This window comes from Zosterops lateralis (assembly GCF_965231275.1).
Source record: "Zosterops lateralis genome assembly, chromosome: 17".
NCBI classification, from domain to species: Eukaryota; Metazoa; Chordata; class Aves; order Passeriformes; family Zosteropidae; genus Zosterops; species Zosterops lateralis.
In genome coordinates this window covers 4,004,380-4,031,423 of record NC_139777.1, presented here as the reverse complement: position 1 = coordinate 4,031,423, position 27,044 = coordinate 4,004,380, and the positions used below count along the sequence as shown (strand labels likewise).

The 27,044-nt window shown below is 51.3% G+C and overlaps 1 protein-coding gene across 1 annotated transcript; it reads right to left on the bottom strand.

The window, feature by feature from the left end:
* Positions 1-6,232: 6,232 nt before the first annotated feature.
* On the bottom strand, positions 6,233-26,936 carry RPH3A (rabphilin 3A). Its single transcript, XM_083873609.1, has 19 exons — positions 26,729-26,936; positions 25,546-25,680; positions 17,830-17,959; positions 17,575-17,661; positions 17,028-17,190; positions 16,590-16,616; positions 14,520-14,657; positions 13,710-13,805; positions 12,879-12,941; positions 12,604-12,804; positions 11,871-11,950; positions 11,226-11,300; positions 10,132-10,241; positions 9,420-9,546; positions 8,916-8,972; positions 8,605-8,756; positions 7,511-7,592; positions 6,945-7,041; positions 6,233-6,470 (listed from the first exon to the last, which is right to left on the bottom strand). The coding sequence occupies exons 1-19, from the start codon at positions 26,803-26,805 to the stop codon at positions 6,340-6,342; spliced, it is 2,028 nt and encodes a 675-aa protein (XP_083729735.1). The 5' UTR covers positions 26,806-26,936; the 3' UTR covers positions 6,233-6,339.
* Between the last annotated feature and the right edge of the window lie 108 nt (positions 26,937-27,044).

Here is a 27,044-nt window from a genome sequence, read left to right as displayed (position 1 = left end):
AAGTGAAATGTTAAAGAGGAAAAGCTTGGTTTATTTATTTTAATTTTTTTTTCCCCAGGAGATGGGAAGCCAGGGAAGGTTCCTCTCCTGCTCAGTGCACTCCTGATGTCCCAGGATCAGGCAGGAGATGAGGAGAGCTCCTTAACATGGAATTTTTAATGAATTATCCCACAGGAGGTAACCAGAAAACAGCCCTGCAGAGCATCAGTTGGGTCACTGGGTGCTGCTGTGACCTCCTGGAGCCACAGGAGTCTTGGAGAGGAGCCACTTGGCCACCCCGGATTTTCCAGGAGTGCAACAAGAGCCCAAGGCTTTGCCAACACCTCCATCCCATGGCTTTCCTCCAGGGATGGTCCTGGCCCTTCTCCCAGGTCAGCCAAGGACCTGTCTCAGGCCCTGGCAGCTGCTGAAGGTGCTGCTGCCATCCCCTTTTCCCCCGGATGAAGAACAAACTGGAATTGATTTCCCAACCACTGTAAATCCCTGTCCCTGACTGTCCTGGCCAGAGCCAGGATGAGAATCCATTGATTTCTCCAAAGGTCTAAATCCAATAAATACATAAGGAAAGTGGCTGGAAGAGAGGAACAGTTCAGATGTGCTGAGATGGAATTAAAAGTGGAAAGCCACCTAGAGAAGCAGGAGATTCAAAGGATGGTCCTGAACAAGCCCAGTTTGCAATCCAAAGAAATTTCCTTCTAGGGAGGCTGAGAAGAAAATCACAGAATCACAGAATGTGTGGGTTGGAAGAGACCTTCAAGACCATCGAGTCCAACCCAAAAATGGAAGTTCAACCCAAAAACAGGAGGAGAAATAGGAATTAGAGGGAATAAAGGATCTTCTCTTATTCTCATGGATTTGCACAGAATCCCTCTTTCCCTATTTGGAATAATTTTCCATTCAGGAATGCATCATCCCCAAACATCACAGCACCTTCATCCCAGAGAATCCTCATCCCAATCCTCATCTGGAGCTGGATGGTTTGTGATGGGACCCCTTGGATGGGATTTCTTGGCTGGGAGGTCTTGGATGGGACTGGAATTCCTCCACTGGGATTTCTCTGCTGGCCACTTGCTGGGAGGGAAATGAAAAAAAAAAAAAGAGGAAAAAATTCAATGAGAAAAACTCAACGCTGGAAAACAAAAACAATAAAAACAAGTTAAAGCTCAATTTTTGAGGCCACTGGACTTCTCTGAGTACATTTTTCCCAGAGGACAAAGCCTCAACTCTTCCCTGCTGAAGGTTTGGAGGGGAAGCAGCGTTAGGAGCGGGGCGCGATTTTCCCCATAAATTCCCAAATTCCTGGAAATAGCGGGACATCCTCCCGGCACCTCCTTCCCGCCGCATCCCTGGAGCTCCAGTGACATCTGCTGCTGTCTCGGGGCATCGCCACCGGCCCGGGCCTGGCCCTGTCCCGGGCACACGGAGCGGGCGGTGTCACCAATGTCACCAGCCAGAGGGTCCCTGGGGTCACCGGGGGCTGCCACCAGCCCTGCCCCCCCTGGGAATGGAGCCTAAAAACCTCTGAATATAGGGGAATAAAAGGGGGGGAAAGGGGGGGAGGGTGAAAAAGGGGGGAAAAAAGGGGGGGGGGGAAGGGAGGGGAAAAGGGGAAAAAAGGGGAAAAAAGGGGAAAAAGGGGCAGGAAAAGAGGGGAAAAAGGGGAGGGGGGAAGGGGGAAAAAAGGAGGGAAAAAGGGGGGAAAAAGGAGGTGAAAACGGGAAAAAAGAGGGGGAAAGGGGGGAAAAAAGGGTGGGAAAAAAGTGGGAGAAGGGTGAAGAAAGAAAAAAAAGGGGGGAAAGAGGGGGGAAGGGGAAAAAAGCGGGGAAAGGGTGAAAAAAGGGGAAAAAGGGGGGGAAAAGGGGGGGAAATGGTGAAAAAGGGGAAAAAAGGGGGAAAAGGGGAAAAAAGGGGAAAAAAGGGGGGGGAAGGGTGATAAAAGGGGGAAAGGGTGAAGAAAGAGGAAAAAAGGGGGGAAAAGGGGAAAAAGGGGGGGAAAGAGTGAAAAGAGGGGGGGAAAGGGTGAAGAAAGAGGAAAAAAGGGGGAAAAAAGGGGGGGAAGGGGGGAAAAGGGGGAAAAAAAGGGGGGAAGGGTGAAAAAGGGGGGGAAGGGTGAAGAAAGAGGGAAAAAAAAAAGGGGGGAAAAGAAAAAAAAGGGGGAAAAGGGAAAAAAGGGAAATAAAAGAAGGACATCGTTGCTCGTTCAGAGCAGCGACACAACAGGAGCTGCCACCACCCCAGGGAGCGGCTCCTGCTCTCCAAACTGGGGTGAGGGAGGGCACAGGGAGGGGAAAAAAAAAATCTCCCACCACCCTGGTTTTCCTCAGGGTATTCACCCCCGGTCACCTAATAATTAATGTATATATATATTTATTTTGCAAAGGGTTTTTTTAGTTAAGGTGCAAAGCTTTATTTTTTAAATAATTTGTTATTAATATTAACACTATAATAATTAATGTATATATATTTATTTTGCAAAGTTTTTTTAGTTAAGGTGCAAAGCTTTATTTTTTAAATAAGTTATTATTAATGTTATCACAATAATAATTAATGTATATATATTTATTTTGCAAAGGTTTTTTTTAGTTAACGTGCAATGCTTTATTTTTAAAATAAGTTATTATTAATATTAACACTATAATAATTAATGTATATATATATTTATTTTGCAAAGGTGTTTTTTTTGTTAAGGTGTAAAGCTTTATTTTTTAAATAATTTATTATTGATATTATCACTATAATAAGTAATGTATATATATTTATTTTGCAAAGGGTTTTTTTAGTTAAGGTGCAAAGCTTTATTTTTTAAATAAGTTATTATTAATGTTATCACAATAATAATTAATGTATATATATTTATTTTGCAAAGGTTTTTTTTAGTTAACGTGCAATGCTTTATTTTTAAAATAAGCTATTACTAATATTATCACTATAATAATTAATGTATATATTTATTTTGCAAAGGATTTTTTTAGTTAACGTGCAATGCTTTATTTTTAAAATAAGTTATTATTAATATTAACACTATAATAATTAATGTATATATATATTTATTTTGCAAAGGTGTTTTTTTTGTTAAGGTGTAAAGCTTTATTTTTTAAATAATTTATTATTGATATTATCACTATAATAAGTAATGTATATATATTTATTTTGCAAAGTTTTTTTTAGTTAAGGTGCAAAGCTTTATTTTTTAAATAAGTTATTATTAATGTTATCACAATAATAATTAATGTATATATATTTATTTTGCAAAGGTTTTTTTTAGTTAACGTGCAATGCTTTATTTTTAAAATAAGCTATTACTAATATTATCACTATAATAATTAATGTATATATTTATTTTGCAAAGATTTTTTAGTTAAGGTGCAAAGCTTTATTTTTAAAATAAGTTATTTAATTGTGATTTTTTTTTTGGTTTAATTTGATTTGGTAAATCAAATGAAGTTATATTTCCAAAGGATACAGAATTCTCCACAAATTCCCTTTGAGAATTCTCCACAAATCCATTTCCCATCATCACCAAACCCAGGAATTCTTGTTACCCTCAGGAAATCTGGGATATCTCCCCCAACCACCCCGAACTCCTCAACATCTCCAGCCCAACTCAACCCCAACAGCCCCAACCCAGCAGGAATTCCCAGATCCAGGCCCTCCGCCCACCCCATGAGGTTCCTATTCCCACAGGGAATGAAAGAAGCCAAAAAAACCATAATTTATTTTTGTTCTTTTCCAATAGTCTCACTTTATTAGATACCACATCAAGAGAGGATGTTGTGCTGCATGCAGCGGAAGACTGGAGAATTTCTAATTCCTGTGTAACGTTTTTTTTTTCTTTTTCTCTTAACAGTTGTAAACTGATATTTGGCTGTAAAATCACTGCATGCGAGTCTGAATGCAAACAGCAGTAGAAGAGGCTTTTCATTTTCTTTTTTTTGCTTTTTTTTTTGTTGTTTATTTGTTTGTTTGTTTGTTTTATTTTTCACCATTCCCAATCCATAGGTGCATGCTTTATTTACAACAAAAAGAACTCATTCAGGGCAGGAATTATCATCAGAAAAACTGAGAGGAGGGGTGGGAGCAGAGACCAGGGCCGTGGTTTTGCACAATACTGAGGAGATTGGCAAGTTGCACTTGATTTTTGGAGGTGCAAAGAGATGATCTGAGTATCCTTTTCCCAAAGAAAGCAGGCTGGACAAGGAATGGGAATACAGGACGGGATAAGGGTAACCTTAAGTAAGTTGTTCTGCACATACAAAGGAGCCTGGGCTACTGCAGGACTGGGAGAAATTAAGGAATTGCTTAAATAATTATTTTTAAAGTATTTTTTTTACCCTCAATCACACATTTCCCCAGCACAGCTCCATGCCCAAGTGCTGCTCTGGGTATGAACAGGAATGTTTGGGCCGGGTCCATCCCTCTGGAAAGGATGGTGGCAGCTTAGAGTCGTTAAGGTTGGAAAAGGGAGAGTTTTGATCCTGGATCCCACCATCCCACAGCTCAGCTGGGGCTGCAGCAGGGAGGCTTCAGCTCGGGATGCAGAGGGAAACAGTCCAAAAGAATGGGAATGTTTCAGTCCAGAGTGGCTCAGGGATGTCACACTGACTGGCACAGAATTCCATGGAAAAGGGGGAAATTTCCAGGTGTTCTCTTCCATTCCACCTCTCCATTCACCAAGCCACAAACCCAATCCCAGGATGGAGCTCGGGGCGATGGGAGAGGATTCCCAGCTCTGGGAATGGGTTGGGTTGGCTTTTCCCACCTGGAGATCCAAGGAGTGAAGAGCCTGTGTCAGGCTGGACCAGCTCAGCACAGAGGGGTTTGTGTCACCCAGGGCTGGGGACACTCAGGGCACACCAGCAAGTTCTGCTGGGGGTGGGAGGAAATAACAAAAAATCAGGAAAACAAAACTCATCCAACTCCAAGAGCGAGTGGCTGCAGCAGAGGGTGGGGGAGGCTTCACACAACATGCTCAGTGTGACAAAAAATTCTGTATATTCCATAGTGCTTGGTGTGCTCCTATCCACAGGGCTATGGAGTCTGGAAAACTCCAAATGCTTGGGGTTTTTCCAGAGCCAGGGAATGGTTCCAGAGCCAGGGAATGGTTCCAGAGCCAGGGAATGGTTCCAGGGCCAAGGAATGGTTCCAGAGCCAGGGAATGGTTCCAGAGCCAGGGAATGGCTCCACTGCCCAGCAGCAGCAGAGAGTCCATTCTCTCCTGCTGTCCAGGGCAAATCCAACAGCTCCAGGCCATCCTTAAAGCACAGGCTGAGGATAAAGGTTCTTGTGGAGAAAACTGGGAGAAACAAAAGAAAATCAAACCAAAACAACCCAAGTTTGGAAGGTCTTGGACTGTCCCAGCGAATTCCAGGAGTTGGGGTGGTTTAAAGCAATAATCCTTGCATACGTCAGGGAGTTGAGGGGGAAGTGGCAGCTCCCTCAGATTCCCTCCTGAGGAACAGCAGGAAGGGTCTGAGGGGGCCCTTCAGGGCTTGGCCAGTCACTACTACACAGCTCAGAGGTGAAGAGGAGGTAGTCACAACCCTAAAACACAGCTGGGCTCCTACAGCAGCAGAGCCCCCAAAATCCTGGGGTGAATGAACCACCTGCAATGGCCAGAAACAACATGAACCAACCCAAACCTGCTTCCCTGCCAGCACAGAGCTCCCTAAAACCCTCCTTTGTTCGCTGTTACTGCGTTGGTGGTGGATCTTCTCAGCAAAGGACGTGCCACAACATTTGCTCAGGTGGGCCAGAACCGGAGGTGAAGCTCAAGCAGGACTGGGCAGGATGACGCCGGTGACACCGGGCTTGGCCTGACCACGACGACACGGACACCAGGCGACGGTGACGCCCACACCAAAGCCAAGGAGCTTTTTTTTTTTTTTCGTTATTGCAACTGAGGTATTGAGATCACTCAAGCAAGGACAGGCTGATGCTCCCAAAGGCCAGCACTCCCATCTCCTGCAGGGAGACGCCAGGAGATGGAGGCTGGAAGGACACACGGAGCGTCAGGAATGCGACAGGGACGCTGCCACGGGGACCAGGGATGGAGAGAGAGAGAGAGAGGGGGGGGAACAGTCAGGAGGGAACTATTGCTTGCCAAAATTACACACCAGAGGAACTCGACAGCCTCCCTCCCCCAGCTGGAAATAAATAAAGGAGGAATAGAAAAGATTTGGGGGAGTTTTCAGTGGAAAGGAGGATGGAAGGGGCTGGGAGGAGGACCCTGGGATTGGAGGCTGTAGCAAGGCGTGGCTGCGCTGGAAGACGGGACACCAGGGACATCAGGGACCTACAGGGGGGTGGCAGAGGGTGGGGAGGGCAGGGCAGAGGCTCCCTTTAATCGCTGGCGACGTGGTTCTCGTTCTGCAGGGTGTGCCAGCGCTCGATCTTCTTGTCCTTGTTCTTCAAACACTCGTACCAGTGTTTCAAGCGCTCGCCCTTGGCCGTGATTCCCAGCTGGCAACCGCCTGGGAAAAGGGGAGAAGAGCAGGCTTTGTATCCAGAGGTGATGCTGGTGGTTCCAGGAAATCCCTGCCATGGTGACGCACCTCACACCCTGCAATGCTTTTTCCACCTCCTGCATCAAAAGATCTAATGGGAACTCCTGGAGATGCTTTTCCTGTCCAGAAGATCTCCCAGGATGCTGGAGGTGGGGCAGTGTGGGAGGTGGACCCACCAGATTCCTCATCTCACTTGGGCAGGTGGCCCAGGCCCCCCTCCCATCCAGTGAATTCAGAATGAATATTCCCATTTATCCCAGAATTGTGTCAGACAAGCAGTTTTTTCCAGGAAAGGAAATGTCACCAGCTCCATCTTTAGGTATCTTTGCAGTTCTTCTATTTTTATCAGAATTAACTTTGGAGCTGGGTGAGCTCTAAATGCCAATAAATTAAACCCAAACCCCTGCCCCAGAGGGCAGAGGCTTCCAGCTCATCACTCACCAATGTAGTCATTGGATTTTCCGATGTCGTAATCCCAGACGGAAATGTCCAGGGATTTCTTGGCCAGGTCGCTGTGTTTGATGTCATAGAAGAATTCCTGCAGAAATGGGAACACCCATGTCACACCCCAAAGCTGCAGTTAAGGGGTTGGGCCTGATCTCTGCTCATCCTGCTTTCAAAATCCAAGGAGAGGATGGTTAAAATATAATTAACGAAGGAAAAAACGCTCCTTCCCTGTGACACCTCTTTTCCAGGAGCTGAGCTCACCCCTTGCACCTACATGAGCCCTTTCCAGGTGTCCCATCCAAGCAGCACCAGTGGAGAATTTCCAATTTCCACCCCCAGGAATGCTCATCCCACCCACATCCCCAGCTGGGAGCAGCAGGGAGCTCTCAGGGTGTGTGGTGCTGCCATGGCAAAGTCATTCCCAAAATATTCCTGGGCACAGGAGTGGGAAAGGAGCTTGAGCAAAGAGCCAAACCTTGGGGAGTTTGTCTTCCACCTCCTCCAGTCAACACAGTGTTTGGTGAATTGATTTAATAATATAAAAAAATATCCATCCATACCTCATTAAACTCGGGATTCAACGTTTTCTTCTTAATCTGCGTCTTGTGCTTGGCCTTTTTTCCCATGTCAGGTTTCAGCCAACTGGGGGCAACAGAAAATAGCTCAAAATTCAAGTGCAGGAACAGTGGGAGTTTATAAGCTTAAAAAGTGAGTTTCTTGCCTGGAAGAGATTTATTTAGAGCAAGTCTCCCTGCCCACCTTCCAGAGGATGTGGGAAAAGTGTGGGGCTGGGTTTGTGCAGCCTGGCTGCAGATCCAGAACTCAATTTAGGGCTGGGATTAATTAGATCTCTGTTAGAAGCCGATTTAAAAATGTAAAGTCACTGTCTTCCATTTGTGGAAATGGAGAATACAACAAATAAAGAGAGACTGGGAAGGGGAACTGCTCAGTTCCACTGAGCTACAAAAAGATGAGAAGAATATGTTCAACATGAGAGTTACTGAATGAGTTTTAGGGAGAACAGAGGTTTGTTTTTTGAAGGCAAAGATAAAAAACAGGAGGAAAAACCTCACCAGGAATGGCTGCAGGGACCTCTCTGTGGTGCAGCTCGTGAGGAATAAAATCCTTGTTCCCCCACATTCCCAGGAGCCAGGTGGGTTTATGGGGCAGCGAAAGGGGCACAGAGGGACGTGGAGTCACCTCTGTCCTGCAGCCAGGGTGGGTCAGAGGTGGAGAGAAGGACTCATGTCCTCCAACTCCCTGGATTCCCTCCATGCCCTTGATGAGTCACGGGTGGGAATTCCACTCCTATGGATCCCAGGGAAATTGGGCACCTCCACCTTGGGCTGCAGCCCCAAAGCCCATCCCCACATCCCTCACATGTCTTTTGTTTGCAGACATAAAGTGATCACTCAAATGCTGCACTCCTCAAGTCTTTCCCAGCCTTTAAACAATTCAGGGATTCTCCACCAGGTAACCGCAGGAATTTGGGGAATTTGTGGAGCATCCCTGAACTCCACCCACAACGGGGACACTCCCACTGCTGCTGGACAGCTCCTGCTCCAGAGGCAAAGCAAGGAGGAAGGATCTCCCGAGGACAGCAGGTGGCTCCACATCCCACAGTCCATCCCGGAGCCATTCCCGGCTCACTCACAGCTTGACAAAGGGATCCGAGTATCCATTGGCGTCCATGGCCGCCAGGTGCACGCAGCGCACGATGCCCACGATGAGCCCGCCCTGCTGGGTGCTGTACATCAGGGACACCAGGATCTTCCCCCGCTCCTCCACGTCCCCACCGCGGTCCACCTGCCGGAGAGGCGGCCAAGGGTGGGAAAACTCAGCAGCCAGGGGTGGGATGGAGATCAGAGAAGGTCAGATCTCCACGATGGATGGGATATAACGGGTTTGTGCACAAGGGATGGTGGGTGGGGTATGGATGGGGCTTGTCCAGCTCCGAGGACTCACCTCCTCCTCGTACAGAGCCATCCCACGGGATGCGCCGGTTGTCCCGGTGCGCTTCGTCTGGGATGGGAAAGGGGTAAGGAGAGTGATGTGAGTGACAGGGAGAGGCACCATCCCACAGCTAAAAAACACCCTGGGAATGCACACAGCCCAGCTCCTGTGCTGGACTCTGGGGTAGAAGGGCCCCAGGAATGTCTATCTGCTCCATCAACCCCCACCAGAGCAGAGTCAACAGGGGACAGAGCAACCTGTCCCCTCCTCCATGGTGACATCCATCCATAGAGGTTGGCAATGCCAACAGGAGCAGTCCCTGGAGTCACCTCCCATGGATTCCCACCACGCTCTTATCTCCTGGCCTTGGGATGTCACATCACCCCAGGCACAGGTGGGAATCCAGCTCCTAAAGGTTCTGGGAAAGTCAGGCACCTCCAGCCCGTCCCTGCATCCCTCAGGGGCCATTTGTTCACAATCCCAGTAGGAATGGAAGGAATTTTCACAGACACTCACTGGTATTACTCTCTCCAGGCAGATGTTGAAGTTCTTTTTCTGGTTGGCTTTGAGTTTTTTCAAGGCAACTCTGGTTTCTCCGATGAACTCGTTGTGGCCGAATTTGTCCTCGTCACACACGGAGATCCTGGAGGGAAGAGGGAAGGGGGAACATCAACCAGTGTCTGATTCCAGAGCCAAACCCACCCCTTTAAGGGCACTGCTGGGGGGAGGGAAAAGCAAAGCCCCCACAAACCCACCCTTGATCTGGATTTCCTCTGACCAAAAGCAGAGGAAAAAACCCAATGCCCAAATTTCTAGCTCAAAAAAAAAAAAAAAAAAGAAAAAAATTCAACATTTTTAATATTTTCTTTGTGATGGGAAATCAAGAAATGAAGAGGTGGAAGTTTCCTGAGGCAGAAAATAGCCATAAATTTTGAGAGAGATTTATATGGATTTTTTTTTTTTTCTGGGCTATTGTCAAATCAGCAGAGATACACATCTCTATGACGACAAAAAATTTATAGTAATAACCAATAATTTACTATTAAATGACAAGGTCAAAATGCCAATTTTCCTCTCCTAAAAGAAGCATCCAAATGAGCAAATTCACATCGATTTTAACCCAAAACTGCATTTCCCACCCTCCCCCCTGCACTCTTTGGGGTGGTGCTCTGAGTGAGGACACCCACAGCCCCATCCCAGGGGATCCCTGGGCTCCTGCTGGGCCCACCTGAGGGTTTTCCTCTGCATGTCCTCGTCGGTGATGCCGTGGTACACCAGCGTCTCGTTCCACACCGGGTTCCGCGTGTTGCGCAGCGTCTTCGTCCTCAGCTTGTTCGACTGTGGGGCCAAACAAACAGGGAGGAATCACACCCTGGAACTCCTCCCTGCCCGAATTCCAGCTCCTGGCAGGGATGCCCCATCACATCTGGCGCATCTGGTGAGCGTCAAGGTGGAATTTTGCACAAGCATCACGGGTTTGGTGACATGAGAGGTTGGATTTTGTCATTCCCTGGGGTTTATTTTCTCAAGGAGAGGGAAAAACATGCCCAGGGCCAGCTGTGGTGGCTCAGGGAACAGCTCTCGTGGTCTAAAGGAGGTGACAGCAGGGAATTGAGGAGCTGTCACTTGGTTGTGTGCCTTTCACAACCACACATCCAAAATTTTTTTAAAAAATAAATTTAAAATAAATATCAGCAAACGACAGCAACAGAAATCAAAGCAATTCCCAACATCATGCCTAGATTTCTCCCAGACAAGACCAGGAATCCCCCGTGCATAAAGCAAAGCTGTAAAATCAATCCAATGATTTTACTATCAGTTTTCCCCTGGCTTTACTCCTGGTTCCTCTGAGCAAAACTCTGCTGCACCCTCTAAGCAAAGAGCCAGCACTGCTCTGCTGGTCATTCCTTCCTCGAGATTTGCCCACCAAGATCAGCTCAGCTGGGCTGGGGAAGGAGATTTTCAGGAATCTCCATGATGGAGCCAGAGTTTCCCCCATGGTTCTCTCCCCACAGCTCCAACAAGAACACGCTGCAGCTTCCAAGCAAATGGATAATTCCAACCCTGGCAATAATCAGATTTTTTCAGGCAGATGTTTTGTGATGCATTAACAGCAATGCCTCCTCTGGAGCTTCCCTCCATCCCTGAGCAGATTCCTGCCTGCAGGATGAGCTGTTCCTCGGGTCTGGGAGAGCATCTGGGTTTGGAGAAACCCCCAGGGAAAACAGCAGCGAGTGGAGAAATCAACAGGGAAAATCTGATCTGAGGGGGATTTGAGAAACCTCTGCTCCATCCCCAACACCAAACCTGGCAAAGCCTCACCTTGCTGGCCCCAGGCAGGAGGTGCAGCTTCACATAGGGATCAGCCAGGCCATTGGAATCCATTGGTTTTAAGCCCTAAAAAGAAAGGATAAAGGAAATACAGGATGTGAATTCTCCTTCAGCAAGACCAAGGAAGAGAAAAAGCTGCCCTGCTGAAAAGCTCAAAGAGAAAATTGTCCAGTGACCCAAGAGCTTCTGCCCTGAGCGGCTGTGGGTGTCAGGATGTGCTGAAATATCCAACTCATCCCTGGAAAAATCAGAACTGCAGAATCACAGGATGGTTTGGGTTGGAAGAGACTTCAAATATGACCAAGTTGCACTCCCTGCCATGGGCAGGGACATCTTCCACTATCCCAGGTTGCTCCAAACCCTGTCCAACCTGGCCTTGGACACTGCCAGGGATGAGGCAGCCACAGCCTCTCTGGGAGGGCTGTTCCAGGGCATCACCATCCCCACAGATCTCTTGGACCCACACAAGGAAAAGCCTCCCAACCCTTCCCAGCCAGCAGCAGCTGTGCCTGGGTTCTCCCAAGGGAGCAGCCTCTGCCAGCAGCCTCATGGCTTCCATCCCATTGCACCAGAGAAACTGGGAGCCAGATGGATTTAAATCAGGGAAAAAGGGGGGAAAAAACCAGGAGCTCTTGCCTTGGCCTTGATGAGGGTGCAGTGCAGGGAGCTGTTGTCCTGGTCGTAGAGCAGGCTGAACTCCAGAGCTCCCAGCGTGGCTGATGGCGAGGGAGGAGGAGGAGGAAACAACCTCGTTAAAACCCCAGCCAATAACTGCATTTAATCATCCCCGATTAGTAATAATTAGAAAGGTTTGCGGGTCAAATGTAAAAGCTGTTTAATGCAGTGAGACTGTGCTGGCAGCGGCCAAACCGCCACAAATCCAGGAGGATTCAGGAGCTCTGCAGAGCAGGGACTGCCCAGGGAGGCTTTGGAGCTCAAATATTCACCAGGAAAAGGAGGAGTAACCTCACCCACCCTTCCCACAGCAATTCCACCCTGGACCGCTCTGAGGAGATGCTCCAGCTCAGGAACAGCACGTCCTCCCAAGGCTGGGGCTCAGCACCTTTCGGCTTGCTGGAAACCAGCTCAGGGTTGTGTTCCCTCATCCCAGGGATGCAGAGCAGGCACAGAGGGCACCAACTGCTCCTATCCAAGCACCTGCTCCCGGCCATGAGCAGCTTTTCCCATCCAGGATGTTCTACCACAGATCTTCCCTCTCAAATCCCCATCCCAGCTCTAAGCCCCACATTCCCCAAGGACTTTCCATGCCAGAGACCCATCGCCTTCCAACGCGCATCACACCCGCCCAGCCACCTCTTCCAAATCCCACATTTCCCAAAGAAACTCCCTCCCCTCTCTCCATACATACTGCCTTCATCCGAGTCGTAGCTGTTGGCATCCTCCTCCTCCTCCTCCCGGGGCTGCTGTCTCTGCGGGGCCGTGGCTGCGGGCGGGGGCTGTGCGGCTGCAGGGGGCTGCCAGGCCGGCCTGTCCTCCCTGCCGGGGGCTGCAGTAAAGCCCCCTCCCCTCTCCTCCCTGGTGGCTGCTCGAGCCGGCTCCGGGGGGCTCGCTGCGGGAGGGACCCCGTTATCATAACCCCGGCCCGCTGTGCCCCCCAGCCCCCCGCAGCCAGCCCGGGGTTACCTTGTCTCTCCGGGAAGCGAGTGGGACCCCCGGGACTCGGCCTTGCTGCTGCTGCTGCTGCGGCTGGAGGCGCTGGGGACAGAGGTGGCATCACCTGTGTCAGAGTCTGCCCAAGGATGTGTTATGCCTCACAACGGTCTCCGATGGTTGAAGACCAAGACCCCCGAAGAGACTGGGGAGAGCCCCTGGCCTGGCTGAGGTGGGGCGCCTGCCGAGGACTGATACGCATCTCCACGAGAATGGAATGCAAGAACAATAGCAGCTCGTTACAGTGGACTGAGCTGACTATACTGACCGTGCTAGAAGGGCACAGCTTGCCGCTTGTTCCTGAGCACCCAACTTTGACGCAGGTGCCTGCACTGGCCCAGTGCCCTCTTTGGCTCCATTCCACTCGCCTTGGTCCTCTTCCTGACCAGCCTATAAAGACTCTGCGGATCCCGTGCACCCTTTGTGATCACCCCACTGGAGAAGATCCCATCCATGGGCATCTCTACGTCTTGAGGATCACCAACTTTCCACGTTGGTAGCTATAACCACCTTCCCCTCTTTCTCTATCTTTCTCACTATTCTCCATTTTCTTTCCCTACTATCGCATTGTGGGCACTAAATAAAAGTGCATTTTTTGTTTAAGCAAACTGGTTTGTCCCCTGTTGTGTCTTTTGTGCTTTGAGATCTCCAAAACGAACCATCGGGTTCCCCGCATATGTTTGCGGACCCTGACACCTGGGACATTCTCTGATGTCCCATCTCACAGTGACATGCCAGAGCGTGTTTACCCTTGGGGTGTCCCCAGGGGCTGAACGCCTTGGTGATATCCCCATCACATCCTACCTGCGGGCGCTGCTGCTGGGCCGGATCCAGCGGTGGGACCAGCACTGGCTGGCGGTGGTGGCCGCTGGCCTTGCACAGAATTGGTTCTCTTGACACCTGCAAGGACAGGGGACAATTGTGGCCATGGGTTGGTGAGTGCTAATGGTTATCCCTTGTTGACATGTTATATGTAAATGTTGCATAGTTCATGACCTGTTACCTCTTTTTCTCCCTATTCTTAGCACCACAAAGCGGTTACCTGTCAATTTTGTTGTTACATGGCATCTGGCCCTGCCAGTCAACCTGAGACCTCTCCCAGTGTCTAGAAGCTTCTAGGAAGAGTCCCGAGTGATTGGTTAGAGTCAGGGTTTCCCCCTCCTACAAGTTATATTATTGGTTATTGTATTGATTGATTATTGGTTATTGTATTGATTATTGGTGATTGTATTGATCGATGCTCCCTGAGTCACACCCTGAGTCCCTGTCATTGGTCCCCATGCTCTGCCCTCCCATGTGTTCCTTCCCTCCTTTAAATACTGTTGTCCTCAGGTGCTCAAGGTCTCTCCGTCTCCCCGTTTCTCCATCTCTCAATATCTCTGTTCGGAGCCTCGGCCCTGAGGTGGAATAAACCTCAGTTGCAGTTTCATTGGAGGGTCCCATCTCTCAATCCATCCGTGCCTCAGTAGTGACTCTGCTCCACTGGCACAAAGACCTCTGAGTTGTGGTGATGCCAGGGCTGGACTGGGAGACCCCACTGTAGACAATCAGCAGAGACCACCCATGGATGGCTTTGTGTCCCCCCCACCCAGTCTGTCCTTCCAGCGCTCTCACCGGGGCTCCTGCTGACCCCGCTGTCGGCAGGGTAGTCCCGGCTGTCGCTGTCCCCAGCAGTGTCCTCGCCACCGCACGGACCCGGCCGGCCCTCGGCCACTTTGCGGCTCCCCCGGGCGACTGCTGTGCCGTCGGTGCCTGCAGGGAGAGGGATAAAGTGAGGCTGGAAAAGGGAGCTGCCATCCCTGCGTACCAGCAGCACGGGGACAATGGGGACAGCCACTGCAGCAGCACCTCCAGAGCTCCGGGCACTGCAGCAGGAGGGCTCTGCACCATCAAACCTGCACACAGCACTCAGCACATAACCAGAGTCCCACGGGAAAACAAGGCCTGAGGTGTATCCATCAGCACCCTGATGGCATCACAGCTCCGCGTTCCTGGGACGGGGCAGGGGGATGTCACATTTTCCTTCAGCTGATCATCTCACATTTATTACGGAGACAACCGTGGCAGCTGCCTCTGCCTCTCGCTCTCCCTTCCATCACCCAGCGGATAAATCCCAGCCCATTGCTCGGGGCTGATGGATCACAACCCCACGGACGTGACGGGAAAGGTCTCGGCGCTCACCTGGCTGCCTCTGGAGACGCCAGGGATAAATCTTTGCCGTGACACAAATGGGCTGTTTCTCCTTGGCTGAGCTCTCAGGGTCACCGGGCGCCAGGACAAAGCGGAATGCAACAGATTGTGGTGGGGGGAAAGGAGGAGGGAGATAGAGAGGGGAAAAACACCGGGAATGCTGAAGAGCAGGGGAGGGAGGGGGTGGGAAATGAGCATCCAGGAGCTCCCGTGGTGCAGAGAGAGCGGTGCAATAAATAATTTTCCCAGGGAGCTGTAGGAAAATCATGGGCACGGCAGGAGCATGCTGAGCACCGGGAGGGACGTGCGGAGCTGGCAAAGCCTTTCCCCACTCCGGGAGTGTTGGATTAATAAAAGCTGCCTGTGGGGTAGGGAGGTTTGACGGCACCAGCTACAATCACCTTAATTAAGAGCTTTCCACAACTCTGCTGCTGTACGGGAAGAGGGAGATCATCAGTTGGGGGCATCATAACCTCGACTGAAGGAAGGGTGGGATGGAGGGGACCATTCCAGGCAGGAACTGTCCCCTCAGCCCCTCTTTGCCTCTTCCACAGAGCCAAGGAAGAGCAGGGTTTGCAGCCACTCTGCTGCTCCCAACTTCATGGTGACCCAAATGGGGAGCAGACGGTGTTGGAGGGGGATCAGGGATCCTCAGCCCCTTGGAATCCCATGTGGAAGTGTGAAAATGGGGATTGTTACTCAAAATGAACTCCCAGGGAGACAATCTCATTCTCCACATCTCCCTGACAGGAGCCAGGTGGGGTTGGGTCCTTCTCCCAGGTGAGAAGCAACAGGACAAGAGGAAACAAACTCAGGTTATGCCTGGGGAGGTTTAGGTTGGATATCAGGGAAAATTTCTTCGCTGGCAGGATTGTCCAGCCCTGGCACAGCTGCCCAGGAGTCCCCATCCCTGCAGGGGGATTCAGCAGCAGTGTGGATGTGGCCCTTGGGGACAGGGCTCAGTGCTGCCCTTGGCAGTGCTGGAGGAAAGGCTGAACTCGATGAGCTTTGAGGGCTTTTCCAAACTGAATGATCCCACGATTGGAAGCGCTGGAGGGTGCAAGGAACAACCAGAACAAGCTGCACCCTGGCCCTGCTCTGCCTCCAGTGCACAGCACCAGGCTCGGCTGCTCCATCCCCCACAGACAGCTACAAGCCCCCACAAGCCTCCTAAACTTTCCCCGGGAGGTTTTCCAAGGACTGCCGTTAAATAACCAGGAAAAAAACCCCACTCCTCCAGCTGCCCCTCCCAGCAGGACCCACCACCCACGGGGGCGGCTCTGCAGCGGCAGCGGCTCAGCCCCGGCGTGTGCGGGAGGTGGGGAAGCCCTGGAATAACCCGGCATCCCCCGCAGGGTGGGCGGTAACAGCGAGGAGAGGTCCTGCTGCAGCATCCTGGGGGAAACGGTGCAGGAAAATGCCTTGGGTATAGAAGGAGGCAGGGATGGAGCTCGGCACAGGCGGCACAGGGAGGGGACAGAGGCGGGTGCTTACCCTCGGTGTCCTCGGCATCCGCCTGGCCTTGGGGGCACAAACAGAGCGAGAGGGGGTGAAGCTGCAGCCCACACACTCCCAACCCCATCCCGGGACACGCTGCCGCTGTTTCCCCAGATTTCCCTATTTTATCCCTGTTTTTTCAATGTTTTTCCATCACCACATCCCTACCCGGGCACTGCCCAAACTCTCAGCCGGGCGCCCCAATCCCCCACCCGGGGCTGCTTTGCTCGAGGATGTTCCTGCAGCCCCATCCATCCCCACTTGGGAATCCTGGATAAAACATCTCCAGGCTCCACTGCTACCCCCTTGAGGACACAGGCAGCAGCCACACGACTGCTCTGGATGTTTTTTCCCCAAGAGTTTTCCCTTGCCGAGGATGGGAAGGAGCCCCAGAGTTGGCAGTGCTGGGAGGGGACAGCACCTGCTGTCACCTACCTCGGGTGGGTGCCCGGGAGGAGATTTTGGGGTCCGGGGCGGGCGGCTCGGCCGGGCGGGGCTCACTCGGGGTTTGGGGTCCCTTCTTGCTGACGGGCATCGGCTGCGGCAGCATCTGCTTGGGCAAACCCTTGAAGAACCAGGCACCGGAGCGTTTCCACACCTGCGGGGGCAGGGACAGACCTCTCAGGGCTTCACCCCCTTCCCTTGATCCTCCTCCAGCAGGTGGAGGATGCGCGACCCCACATCCCCATCCTGCACCCCATCCCTCTAATTAATCAATCAATCAATCAATTAGCTGATCCCTGGCTCCTGCTGCAGCAGCCAATCTCTGCTCACAACAGCCCCTTGGACCCCCCCAAACCTTTGTTTTCGCAAAATAAAACATCATTTTGTGTAGGAAACAAAACCATCCTGTAAAGAACCGCGCTCAGACAGCGGCTGGGTGGTGCTGGAGGCCTCTGGGGGGTTGAGTTGGTCCCATCTCGGAGGGATGGGGTGGGGACAGCAGGGGACAGGGGGGACACCAGGGGGGACACACACTCACCTCCCGCTGCTCGCTGCAGATCTTGCACAGCCAGATGGCCTGGGGCCGGTTGTTGGTGGTCTGCACCCCGCACTTGGTGCACACATTCTGCAGGCAAAACAAAGAGCCAGGTGACATCAGAACATCCCCAACATCAGCAGGGTCAGGAGAGCTTGGCCTGCACAACCACCAGTGATGCTGGGCTGTGAAAACCCAAAATCCCCGGTGCCCCCGGGGTGGGGAGGGGTCTGTGGGGCTCAGGATGGGGTGTCTCACCTTCTTGCAGTCCTCACAGACCACACAGGCGGAGCCCCTCGTCCCCAGCTGCTCCCCGCAGAGGATGCAGCGGTTGACGCCGTCCCCCAGCACGCTGCGCCGCATGTCCTCCAGCCGCGTCATTAGGCGCCTGCCAAGGGGGCACAGGGAGTGTCAGGAGTGTCAGGAAAAGGCGCTGGGAATGCCAGGGAAAGGGCAGGATGGGGGGTGGCCCCTGCCTTTGGTCCAGCTGTTCCTTTCCCTGATGTCACTCCCCATGGAGATTCTCCCTCTCCAGCTATGAGACAAAACCACATCCCAGCAGAAATAAGGCTCCAACAGGTTTGTAAGGGACAATATCGACTTCCAGACACGCTGACAAAGAGCCGACACCAGCCCCAGCTCCATGGATGGGAAAAATCCATCATCCAAGGCAGCACCTCTGCATGGAGTAATTTATCCCTAGATATGAACCTTTCCACCCCAGTCCCAGCAGCTGCCCATGAAGAGCTGAAGGAGGAGATCCTGGAAGGCCTCTAATGAGGACTAAATTAAACAATTAATTATTTTTCTTATTATTTGAGGAAAAACTTTGTGTGTGTGTATATTGGATGGAAATTCTTGCAGCGAAACGAAATCCCACTGGAGATCAGGCTGTAAAAACACACCTGGTTCCTGCAAAAGTAAATAAAAAACCCCCAAAAAACCTAAAACCAGTTGAAGTTTTGGCCAGCCAGTGTTGGCTGGAGGAGTTTGGAAAGCAGGGACGAGCTGCGGGAGCTGGCGTCGGCATCAGCGCTCAGCTAACCCAGAATCCTGCCCCTAAAAATAGCACAGCAAGGGAAAAAAAGCTGCATTATTTATGCCATTCAGCGAGGAAGGAACGAAGGAAGAGAGGAGGAGACCTGAGCCCACCGGAGAGAGCAGCCCCCTGTGGCAGCTTGACCCAAATCTGACGGAAAAAAAAAAAAACAACCAGTGTGGAAAAGGCGTTTTCCCACGTGTGGTGACGGCGTCAGATTCGTGGTGACTCGGCTCATAAATGCTCATAAACCATCCACAAGGTCCCTGCGCACAAAATGCCTCTGGGGTTGGTGTGGGATGGCCAGAATTCCATAGGTTCCATGGGGAAAAGTCGAATAAAGGAACAGCAGCGTGAGGAGAGGAAAAATTATGTGAGCGTGGAATGGTTTTGGTTTGGAGGAACCTTGAAATCATCCAGTTCCACCCCTGCCATGGGAAGAGACACCTCGCACTAGACCAGGCTGGCCTTGGACAGTTCAAGGGATGGGCAACCTGTGCCAGGACCCAGCCACCCTCCCAGGGGAGGACTTTCTTCCCCAAATAAAGCATTTTAGGACCTGCAGCCCATCACGGCCCAAAATGGCCTCGCTGAAGTCAACAGGAGCATCTCAAAGCCACCAAGCCCAGCCAGGCTCAGAGATGTGGATCCATAATTCCACAAATCATCCATCAAAGCCACGTTAACACATCAGCTCTGCCAAAAGCCACCCAGGGACCTCCCACTCCTCCCCAGGCAGGGGCTGAGCTCCGGCTGCTGCTGCCTCCTGACACCTCCTGATGGACCTGCAGCCTGTTCCCAGCTGGAAGCTGGGCTGGGTGGGCAGCAGCAGAGCCAGACAGAGCCAGCAGTGGGGACAAGGCTCTGTTTTCACAGCTCTGGTGTCACCAGACGGCAGATGGGAGAGTTCACGAGTGTCTGACAGCGCCAGGAGCACGGGGGCTCCAAATCCAGAAATCCTGGTTCTCATCCTTGAGCTGACAAACTCCATCCTCAGAACCAAAGCCAAGGGAGTTTGTGCTTTCCTGCTTCAGGGAGAATCTCCCTGCCAGCCTAACTCCCTGCTCCAGTGTGGGATGGGGCTTGGAGCAGCCTGGGCTGGTGGAAGGTGTCCCTGCCCAAGGAGTGAGAGGAGATTTGAGGTCCTTCCAACCCAAACCATTCTGGGATTTATATGGTCCATCCCTGCCCTTCACATCCCATAGGTGGCTCTTTCCTAGAGAATAACCCAGCTCTGGAGCCTCCATCTGCCTTCCCAAGCTCCAGATCCTGTGGCAAACACAGAAATCCCAGAGACTTCAGCAGAGCTGCATCACCCCATGAACACCCAGCCAGCAATTCCAATTAAAACCTGGATTCTGGCTGTTCCCCAAGAGCTATTCCAAAGGAATTAACCTCAGCCCCATCGAATTCATGATCCCCACAACCTCCAGCTTTTGTCACCCCCTCCTCAGCAAGGGGGGAACATTCTGGGAGGGAATAAAAGCCTCTCTTTTATAAGGAGCCAAGCACATGGATAAACCCCACATCCCCTGCAATTCCTCCCGCTGAGCTGCAGGAGCTCCGAGCAAAGCAGCTTCCAGTTGGAAATCTGCAAGCCCAAACAAACTTATTATAGAAACTGGAACAAATGGCACAATCAAAGGGAGAGGGGGAAAAAAATTAAAAAAAAAAAAGAAAAAAAAAAGAGGAAAAAGCCTTTGCATTTCAAGAGGTTCATTATTTAGCTGCAAAAAAATCTCTCCCAGCTCTCATTTACCAGGAGCTGCTCCTTAAGTGGGATTTTTTTTGAACCACTGGAAGAGCTCAGCAGCCAGGACACACCTGTGGAACCACTTGCAAGCCAAGTACATTTTCCTAATTAAAACATCCATTCAAGAGGGAGAAATTGGGCTCTTTTTTCTGGCCTTTTTTTTGGCTTTTTTTTTTTTTTTTTAATCCCCATGACTCAGACGCTGCTGGGAGAGAACTGTAGGAAAAGTTCAATTTAAAGTCCTGGTGTGAACCTGGCAGGAAGAGCCCTGGGAAAGGGGGGGTTTGTCCACAGACTACTGGGCTGGGAAGCTCCTGATAAAGGCAATAACTGAGAGAAAAAAAAAAACAGGTTTGTTTCCAGCTCCATCCAGAGATCCAAATCCATCCCATCCTCCCATTAATAACCAAGGGAAGCCCTGCCTTCACCAGGAATGAGATTTTTGCCTTCCCAAAAGCTTTTTTCTCCATAGGATATAGTTTTCTCCTCACTTATTGCACATAACCAGCTCTCCATCTCATCTCCCTCCCTTCCACGGCTCCAGCAGCATCTTCCTCCCCATTATCCGTCCTTCAACTGCCCAACCCTCTGGCCTCTGACTTCAAATATCCTTCCAATTCTTACAACAAGGGGGAAAATCCAGGAGTGGAGAATTTGGAGCCTGCGGCAGGGAGCTGGCACAGCCCAGCCCTCAGGGACAGCCCCGGGGATGGGGAGAGCATCCCTGACCTGCCAGGGAAACAGGGATTACAGGGATTAGGGACTGATGGGAGAGATAGGAGCAGCTTTATCTGAACTGTTCCAGTGCACCTGAGATAACGGCAGTGATGGGAATCAGCACAATGCCTGGAATTGGGTTTGTAAGGATGAAGGAGAGCAGCCCCAGAGGAGTGAGGGACATCCCTGGGTGTTCCTGCCCCATGCCAGAGCTCTGGGAAGGGCTCAGGGGTTCACATCCAAACATTTCCCATCATCTAGGGCAGGAAAAGGATCCCACAGGGATGAGGGATCACCTTAGGCTGGGTTCAATCCTGGACGGGACAGAACCCGTGGTGGCTTTGGCAGAGCTGGGTTTAGGGTTGGACTCCACGACTTCAGAAGCCTTTTCCAACCTAAATGACTCTGACATGGAACTCTCAGCATTGCAGCGGGAGGAGAGGGATGGAAAGAGGGACAGAGTGACCGGAATGAAGTGCTGATGATCCCAGGAAAACAGACTTAACAACGGAGCAGGAATCTGCTGTGCTTAAATATTCATCAGCACTGCAGAAAGGAATGGCCGAGATGTCCTTAATGGGCTTTAAATTGTGGCAGGGAGGACTTTTAATGCAGCAAAAAGGGTGGGAGAAGGACCTGATCCACGAGGAAGGACCTGATCCAGGCCACTGTGATCCATGTGCCGTGCAGGAAGCAGCAGGGATGGGCTCAGCCATCACATCCATGGGGAAAATATTCCAGTGAAACACAAAGGAGGTCACCAAGAGCCTCCAGAATGAAGCCTGCCCTCGTCTCCGTGGGGAAAGTGTGTGCCTTAAAGGGCTGAATGTGAAATTAAGGCTCATTTTCCTGGTGGAAAAAGGGACGAGAAAAGCAGCCAAGCTCCAGATTAAGGGAAATTGCGTAATTAAAATTGGGGATGAGAAATGAGAAGCAATTTTTCTTCTCTTCCAAGTGGGAAGGGAGCTAAAGGCAAAGCACCACTGGGGCTTTTCCAGGCTGAGCCCTCACCCAGGGAGGGAAGACTCCCAAGGAGTTTTTTCAAATATCCCATTCCACTTGCAGACTGTGCCACAGCAGGGTGGTAATTTTTGCAGAGAGAAAGGCCTTTTTTTTTTTTTTTGGAGGGGAAAGCTCAACCAAACCCCCACAAAATCTCAAGCAGCACAAGCTGTCCCCTGGTCACGACTGAACCTCATCTCCTCCAGAAATTTGCATCCCAGGAGACACTCCCAGCTGTCTCCAGCAACCTCCCTGCCCTGCCTGCAGCCCGAATTTTTATTGCTGTGCTGGGATGAAGATCCCAGGCTGTGGTCCCCAGACAGCTTCCCTGCCACTGAGGTTAATGACTAAATCCCCAGGGACTCCCATCTGCTCCTGCATTATTATCCCTATGTCATCCCAGCCATGAGCAGGCGAATTAAAACCCAAACCCTTCTGCAGAGCTGCTCCTCTCAGAGCAAAGGTGGGACCCACGGGGACACAGCCAAGCCACTGCACTCTGAGAGGGGACCACGGGGCCACAGCCAGAGCCAGGACAGCTGTCACCTCCCCTCTGGGAGAGCTGGCTCCGTGCTCTCCACAAATATCCGTTTCTACCTGGGGATGGTTTCAGATCTTCCCCTCAATGCCAGGAGCGTGCTGGAACTCATTAGGCAGCAGAGCAGCCTGGCTGGGTTATTGATGGCCCCCAATTAGAGATGCAGAACGGAGTCAATTAGTGCCTGCAGGTGCTCCTGTGGCAGCTGGAAAACAGGATCCTCATGGATTGCAGCTGGAAGAGCATCACTGTCACCAGAGGGTCACCAGAGTGTCACCAGAGGGTCACCAGAGCCAGCACAGAGACAGGACAAGAACAGATCCATCCATGCCCACATGGATAATCCCTTTCCCCTAAAACTTCCAGCCCTGTGTCCCTCATCCCAAAGGATCCTGCAGCCCTGAAGCCCAGCAGCTCCAGCGCTCCTGCTGCATCATGTTCAAGATGATTCCAGCTCCTCTCGTCCTTCTCTGCGCCACGAGACAAAAAAAAAAAATCCCCCCCACACGAAACGTCCCTGTCCTCCAGCCCTCATCAGCATCCAGCTCACGTATCCCGCAGGATCCTTCCACCCTCAGAGCTAAAAATACTCCTTCACGGGATTAATTTGAGCTGCCTTTGACACCAAGTCCAATCCCACAAACAACGGCTCAACAAGAGGCATCGATTTGTTCCCAAGGCGAGGGGCCGGTGGGATGGAGGATACAGGAGATGGAGGGCAAAAATATTGGGAAAGGTTTGAGGCATAAGGATTCTTCAAGGATTGGGTGTGAAGCTCAAATGAATCCCTCAAACACCTCCAGTTATTGAGGCAACTCCAAGTGTTCACCACATATTCCCACTCTGGAATTTCACACTGTGTGAGCTGTTCCTTATTTTAACCAAAAGCAGTGTTTTCATGGAATAATAGAATGGTTTGGGTTGGAAAGGATTTTACAGCTCATCCCATTCCACCCCCAGCCATGAGCAGGGACACCTTCCACTATCCCAGGCTGCTCCAACACAGCCTTGGACACTTCCAGGGATGGGGCAGCCACAGTTCCTCTGGGTGAGGTTTAACAGATTTATTTTTCCCTTCACGCGAATAGAAAAATCCCAGAAAAATCCTAGAAAAATCCTAGAAAAATCCCAGAAAAATCCTAGAAAAATTCTAGAAAAATCCCAGAAAAATCCCAGAAAAATCCCAGAAAAGTCCTAGAAAAATCCCAGAAAAATCCCAGAAAAATCCCAGAAAAATCCTAGAAAAATCCCAGAAAAATCCTAGAAAAATCCCAGAAAAATCCCAGAAAAATCCCAGAAAAATCCTAGAAAAATCCTAGAAAAATCCCAGAAAAATCCTAGAAAAATCTTAGAAAAATCCCAGAAAAATCCCAGAAAAATCCTAGAAAAATCCCAGAAAAATCCCAGAAAAATCCCAGAAAAATCCTAGAAAAATCCCAGAAAAATCTCAAAAAAAATCCCAGAAAAATCCAGCTTTCCAGGAGCAGCTCCCTAAAGCAGCCTGGCCAACCGAGGGCCATCCACCGCCTCCCTGCCAAAGGCCAGCCTGGCAAACCCGGATTATTTTGTAATAGAAGGAGCTATCCTGGATAACATCCGAGCCTCTCCCGATTCCGTCCAGAGGCTGATCCAGCCGCTGTCCCACATTCCCGGGGCTGAACATCCTACAGCTCTTGTTGTACAAGCCAACAAACACAAAGGGGCTGGCACGGCTCCCGCTACGCCTCCACTCAAGGAGGGGGAATCAGCTGCGGCTGCACATCCGCCACAATTCCCGGCTCCCATCCCCTCCGCAAGGCTTTTCATGAATGGGGATGAGCAAACCTCCTCCGGCTCTCGGCAAAGGAGGGGAGAAAAAAGAAGAGCTGGAAAAAAAAAAAAAAAACCAGCTGCACGAAATAAATCTCTAACGCGAGATGGTTTGGAGAGTGGCGTTGGGAAGGAATTCTTACCGGGGGTGCAAAAGGGGAATTTGTGAGCACTTTCTTGGGCGTCAGTCACTGGCTCTGGCTGATGCCAAAAATTGTTGGAATGAGATGCCAAGCCCCAGAGGCACCTCCAGCCTGAGGGAGCAGCACATCCATGGGGCAGGAGCTGAGCCCAGGCAGGGAGAGCAGCTCCTGGAGAGGAAAAACCTTCCCAGGATGTTCACGGGCCTTCCTAAGCGAAGATTTCTCAAACAACCAAGGAAATAAATTCTCCGCAGCTGGAGCAGCCTGTGGCTGCATTGCAGCTTGATATTTAAGGGACAGCAAATTGTCCCTGAGCTGTGAGAGGGAATTTGGCAATCCTCAAAGGGAGTGTGGCTCCTGCCTGGGCCTGAGTATTTTCCCTGCTTGGAAGAAACAGAAAGGATCGGTGGATGCTTAAACTGGGCAAGAAGAAACTGCTCCTCTGTCAGGAAAACAGGTGGGATCCCAACGGGATTGTGGAGATCCCTCTGGAAAACCATTCCCAGCACAGCAAGGGGACGGATTCCTCAGCATTAGCTCTTTTCACCTGGCAGGAAAGGAAACACTGGGAACTTCCCACCCTCTGCACAGACACCGGGAATGCCCCTGGTGAAAAATGAGGCCCCAGCATCCCTGACCTCACACACAGCTCCTTCCAGAGCAGGATTAACCACCTCCAAAGCATCCCCAGCACAGGACCAAACTCCTCCGTGCTCTGGCTCAGCACTGGACCAGCAGTGAGCTGCTATCAGTGAATGATCCTTTTTCCACTGAAAAGACAGCGGGATGAGAGAGCAGAACTCCTCCTGGCCGGGGCCCAAAGATCCCCCGCAGGCTCCTCTCAGGAGAAGCACCGCAGTGCAGAGGCTGCTGCCCAGGAAAGCAGCCAAGCACAGCCTCCTCTCGACAGGCTCGGGGTCCCTCTGTCCCTGTCCCTGTCCCTCGGTGTGTCCCTGGGGTGTCACCGCCTTACCCGATGCGCTCCTGCTCCATCTCCTCCATCTTCTCTGCGCGGGCGATCACCCTGTTGATGATTTCCTTCTCCTCGTCCGTCAGCTCCTCGCCCTTGCGCTGCCGGTCGGGCTGTGCTGCCCATCCTGCCGGGGGCCTGCGGGGACAGGGGGACAGGGATCCAGCCAGGGGTCCATTCCCAAACCCCAAACACCTCCCCATCCTCCAGACCCCCATCCCAGCCCGCAGTAGCTCCCACCACCCATGGCTGGGAACTCTGGTCTCCATTTTTAGGGGGTTTCATATTGGTTTCATGAAAAGCTCCTTTCTGAAAGCTCCTTTTCAGAATTATTCCCATTATTTCCACCTTTCCTTTGGCACCCTGGAGCACCAGGTTTGCCTGGCAGCCGCAGGACTGGGGCGATGGTGCAGGAGTGGGTGGTTTTGGGGTTTTTTTTGGGAACATTTCTCCCAAGTATGGGAGTGTTTCTGCCTCTAACATCATTCCCAAAGATCCTCTCTCCCAGCCTGGTGACAGGGTAACGTCTGACACTCAGAGGTGCAAACATTCCTCACCTTCCTGCTCATCCAAAGACCTTTCCTGGCTCTTTTCTCCTCTGGGTTGAACAGACCCACATGGTCTTGAGCCTTAAGTTCACTAAAACCCTGTGCAACACTTCCCAAATTTAATTCTTTTTGCATCCAAACCCAGTTGTTTTTTGTTTTGTTTTTTTTTTTCCTATTCTCAGACCATCAAAGCAGCCGGTAAAGAGGAAGAAGTGAAAAATAAAAGCAAGGGAGATACTTACTGCTCCTTCGCACTGCTGGGAAGCACAGGGGAAAGAGAGGGAATAAGGATTAGGGGAGAGCAGGGATGAGGAGAGCCCAGCCTGGCACAGCCAGCGACACCTCCCAGCTCAGGGTGACAGTCCCCAACTTCCCCTGGAGCTCCACAGCTCCCAAAAAAACAACTCCAGACACCAAACCAGGCTAGAGACGTGCTCCAGAGTGGATGTGGCATCACCTCACAGAGGGACAGCCCCATGTCCCTGCACAGCCCAGCTCTGTCCCCACCACCTCGCTCAGGGGGTTTAGGAGCAAACACAGCCAAACCTCCCCACCCAACAGCATCAAAACAATTCCTGGTGTCCCCCATGGGAAGAACCCCTGCCACCACCCAGTTTGGGGGCTGTCCCTGCTGTCACCTGGCTCGGAGGGACATGGTCCTGTCACTGGGGCACATCCACCGGTCAGAGGAGCCGCCCAGCACCGCGTCGGTCATCGCCGGCCACCCCGGCACGGGTTTGGGGACACCAGAGCCCGCTGGCCGTCACCCACCCAGCACAGCAGGGACTTCAGTCACTTTGTGCCAGATGCCAGTGAAGAAGTGGAGCTTCCAGCCAGGCTGTAGGGAAAAAATGAGAGAGAAATCCCTGAAAATCACACCGGGAAAAGGTTTTGTTTGTGGGATTAAGAGGGTTTGGAGCAGGGATGGCACTTTAGTGACTGGATGTTGAGATG

Excerpts from the sequence above, each read along its gene's own strand:
- RPH3A (XM_083873609.1), bottom strand. The coding sequence starts at position 26,805 with ATGACCGACGCGGTGCTGGGCGGCTCCTCTGACCGGTGGATGTGCCCC. Across the intron at positions 11,951-12,603 it reads CTACGACTCGGATGAAGGCA|CCACGCTGGGAGCTCTGGAG; the intron begins GTATGTATGGAG and ends CCTCGCCATCAG. Across the intron at positions 10,242-11,225 it reads TCCTGCCTGGGGCCAGCAAG|TCGAACAAGCTGAGGACGAA; the intron begins GTGAGGCTTTGC and ends TTGGCCCCACAG.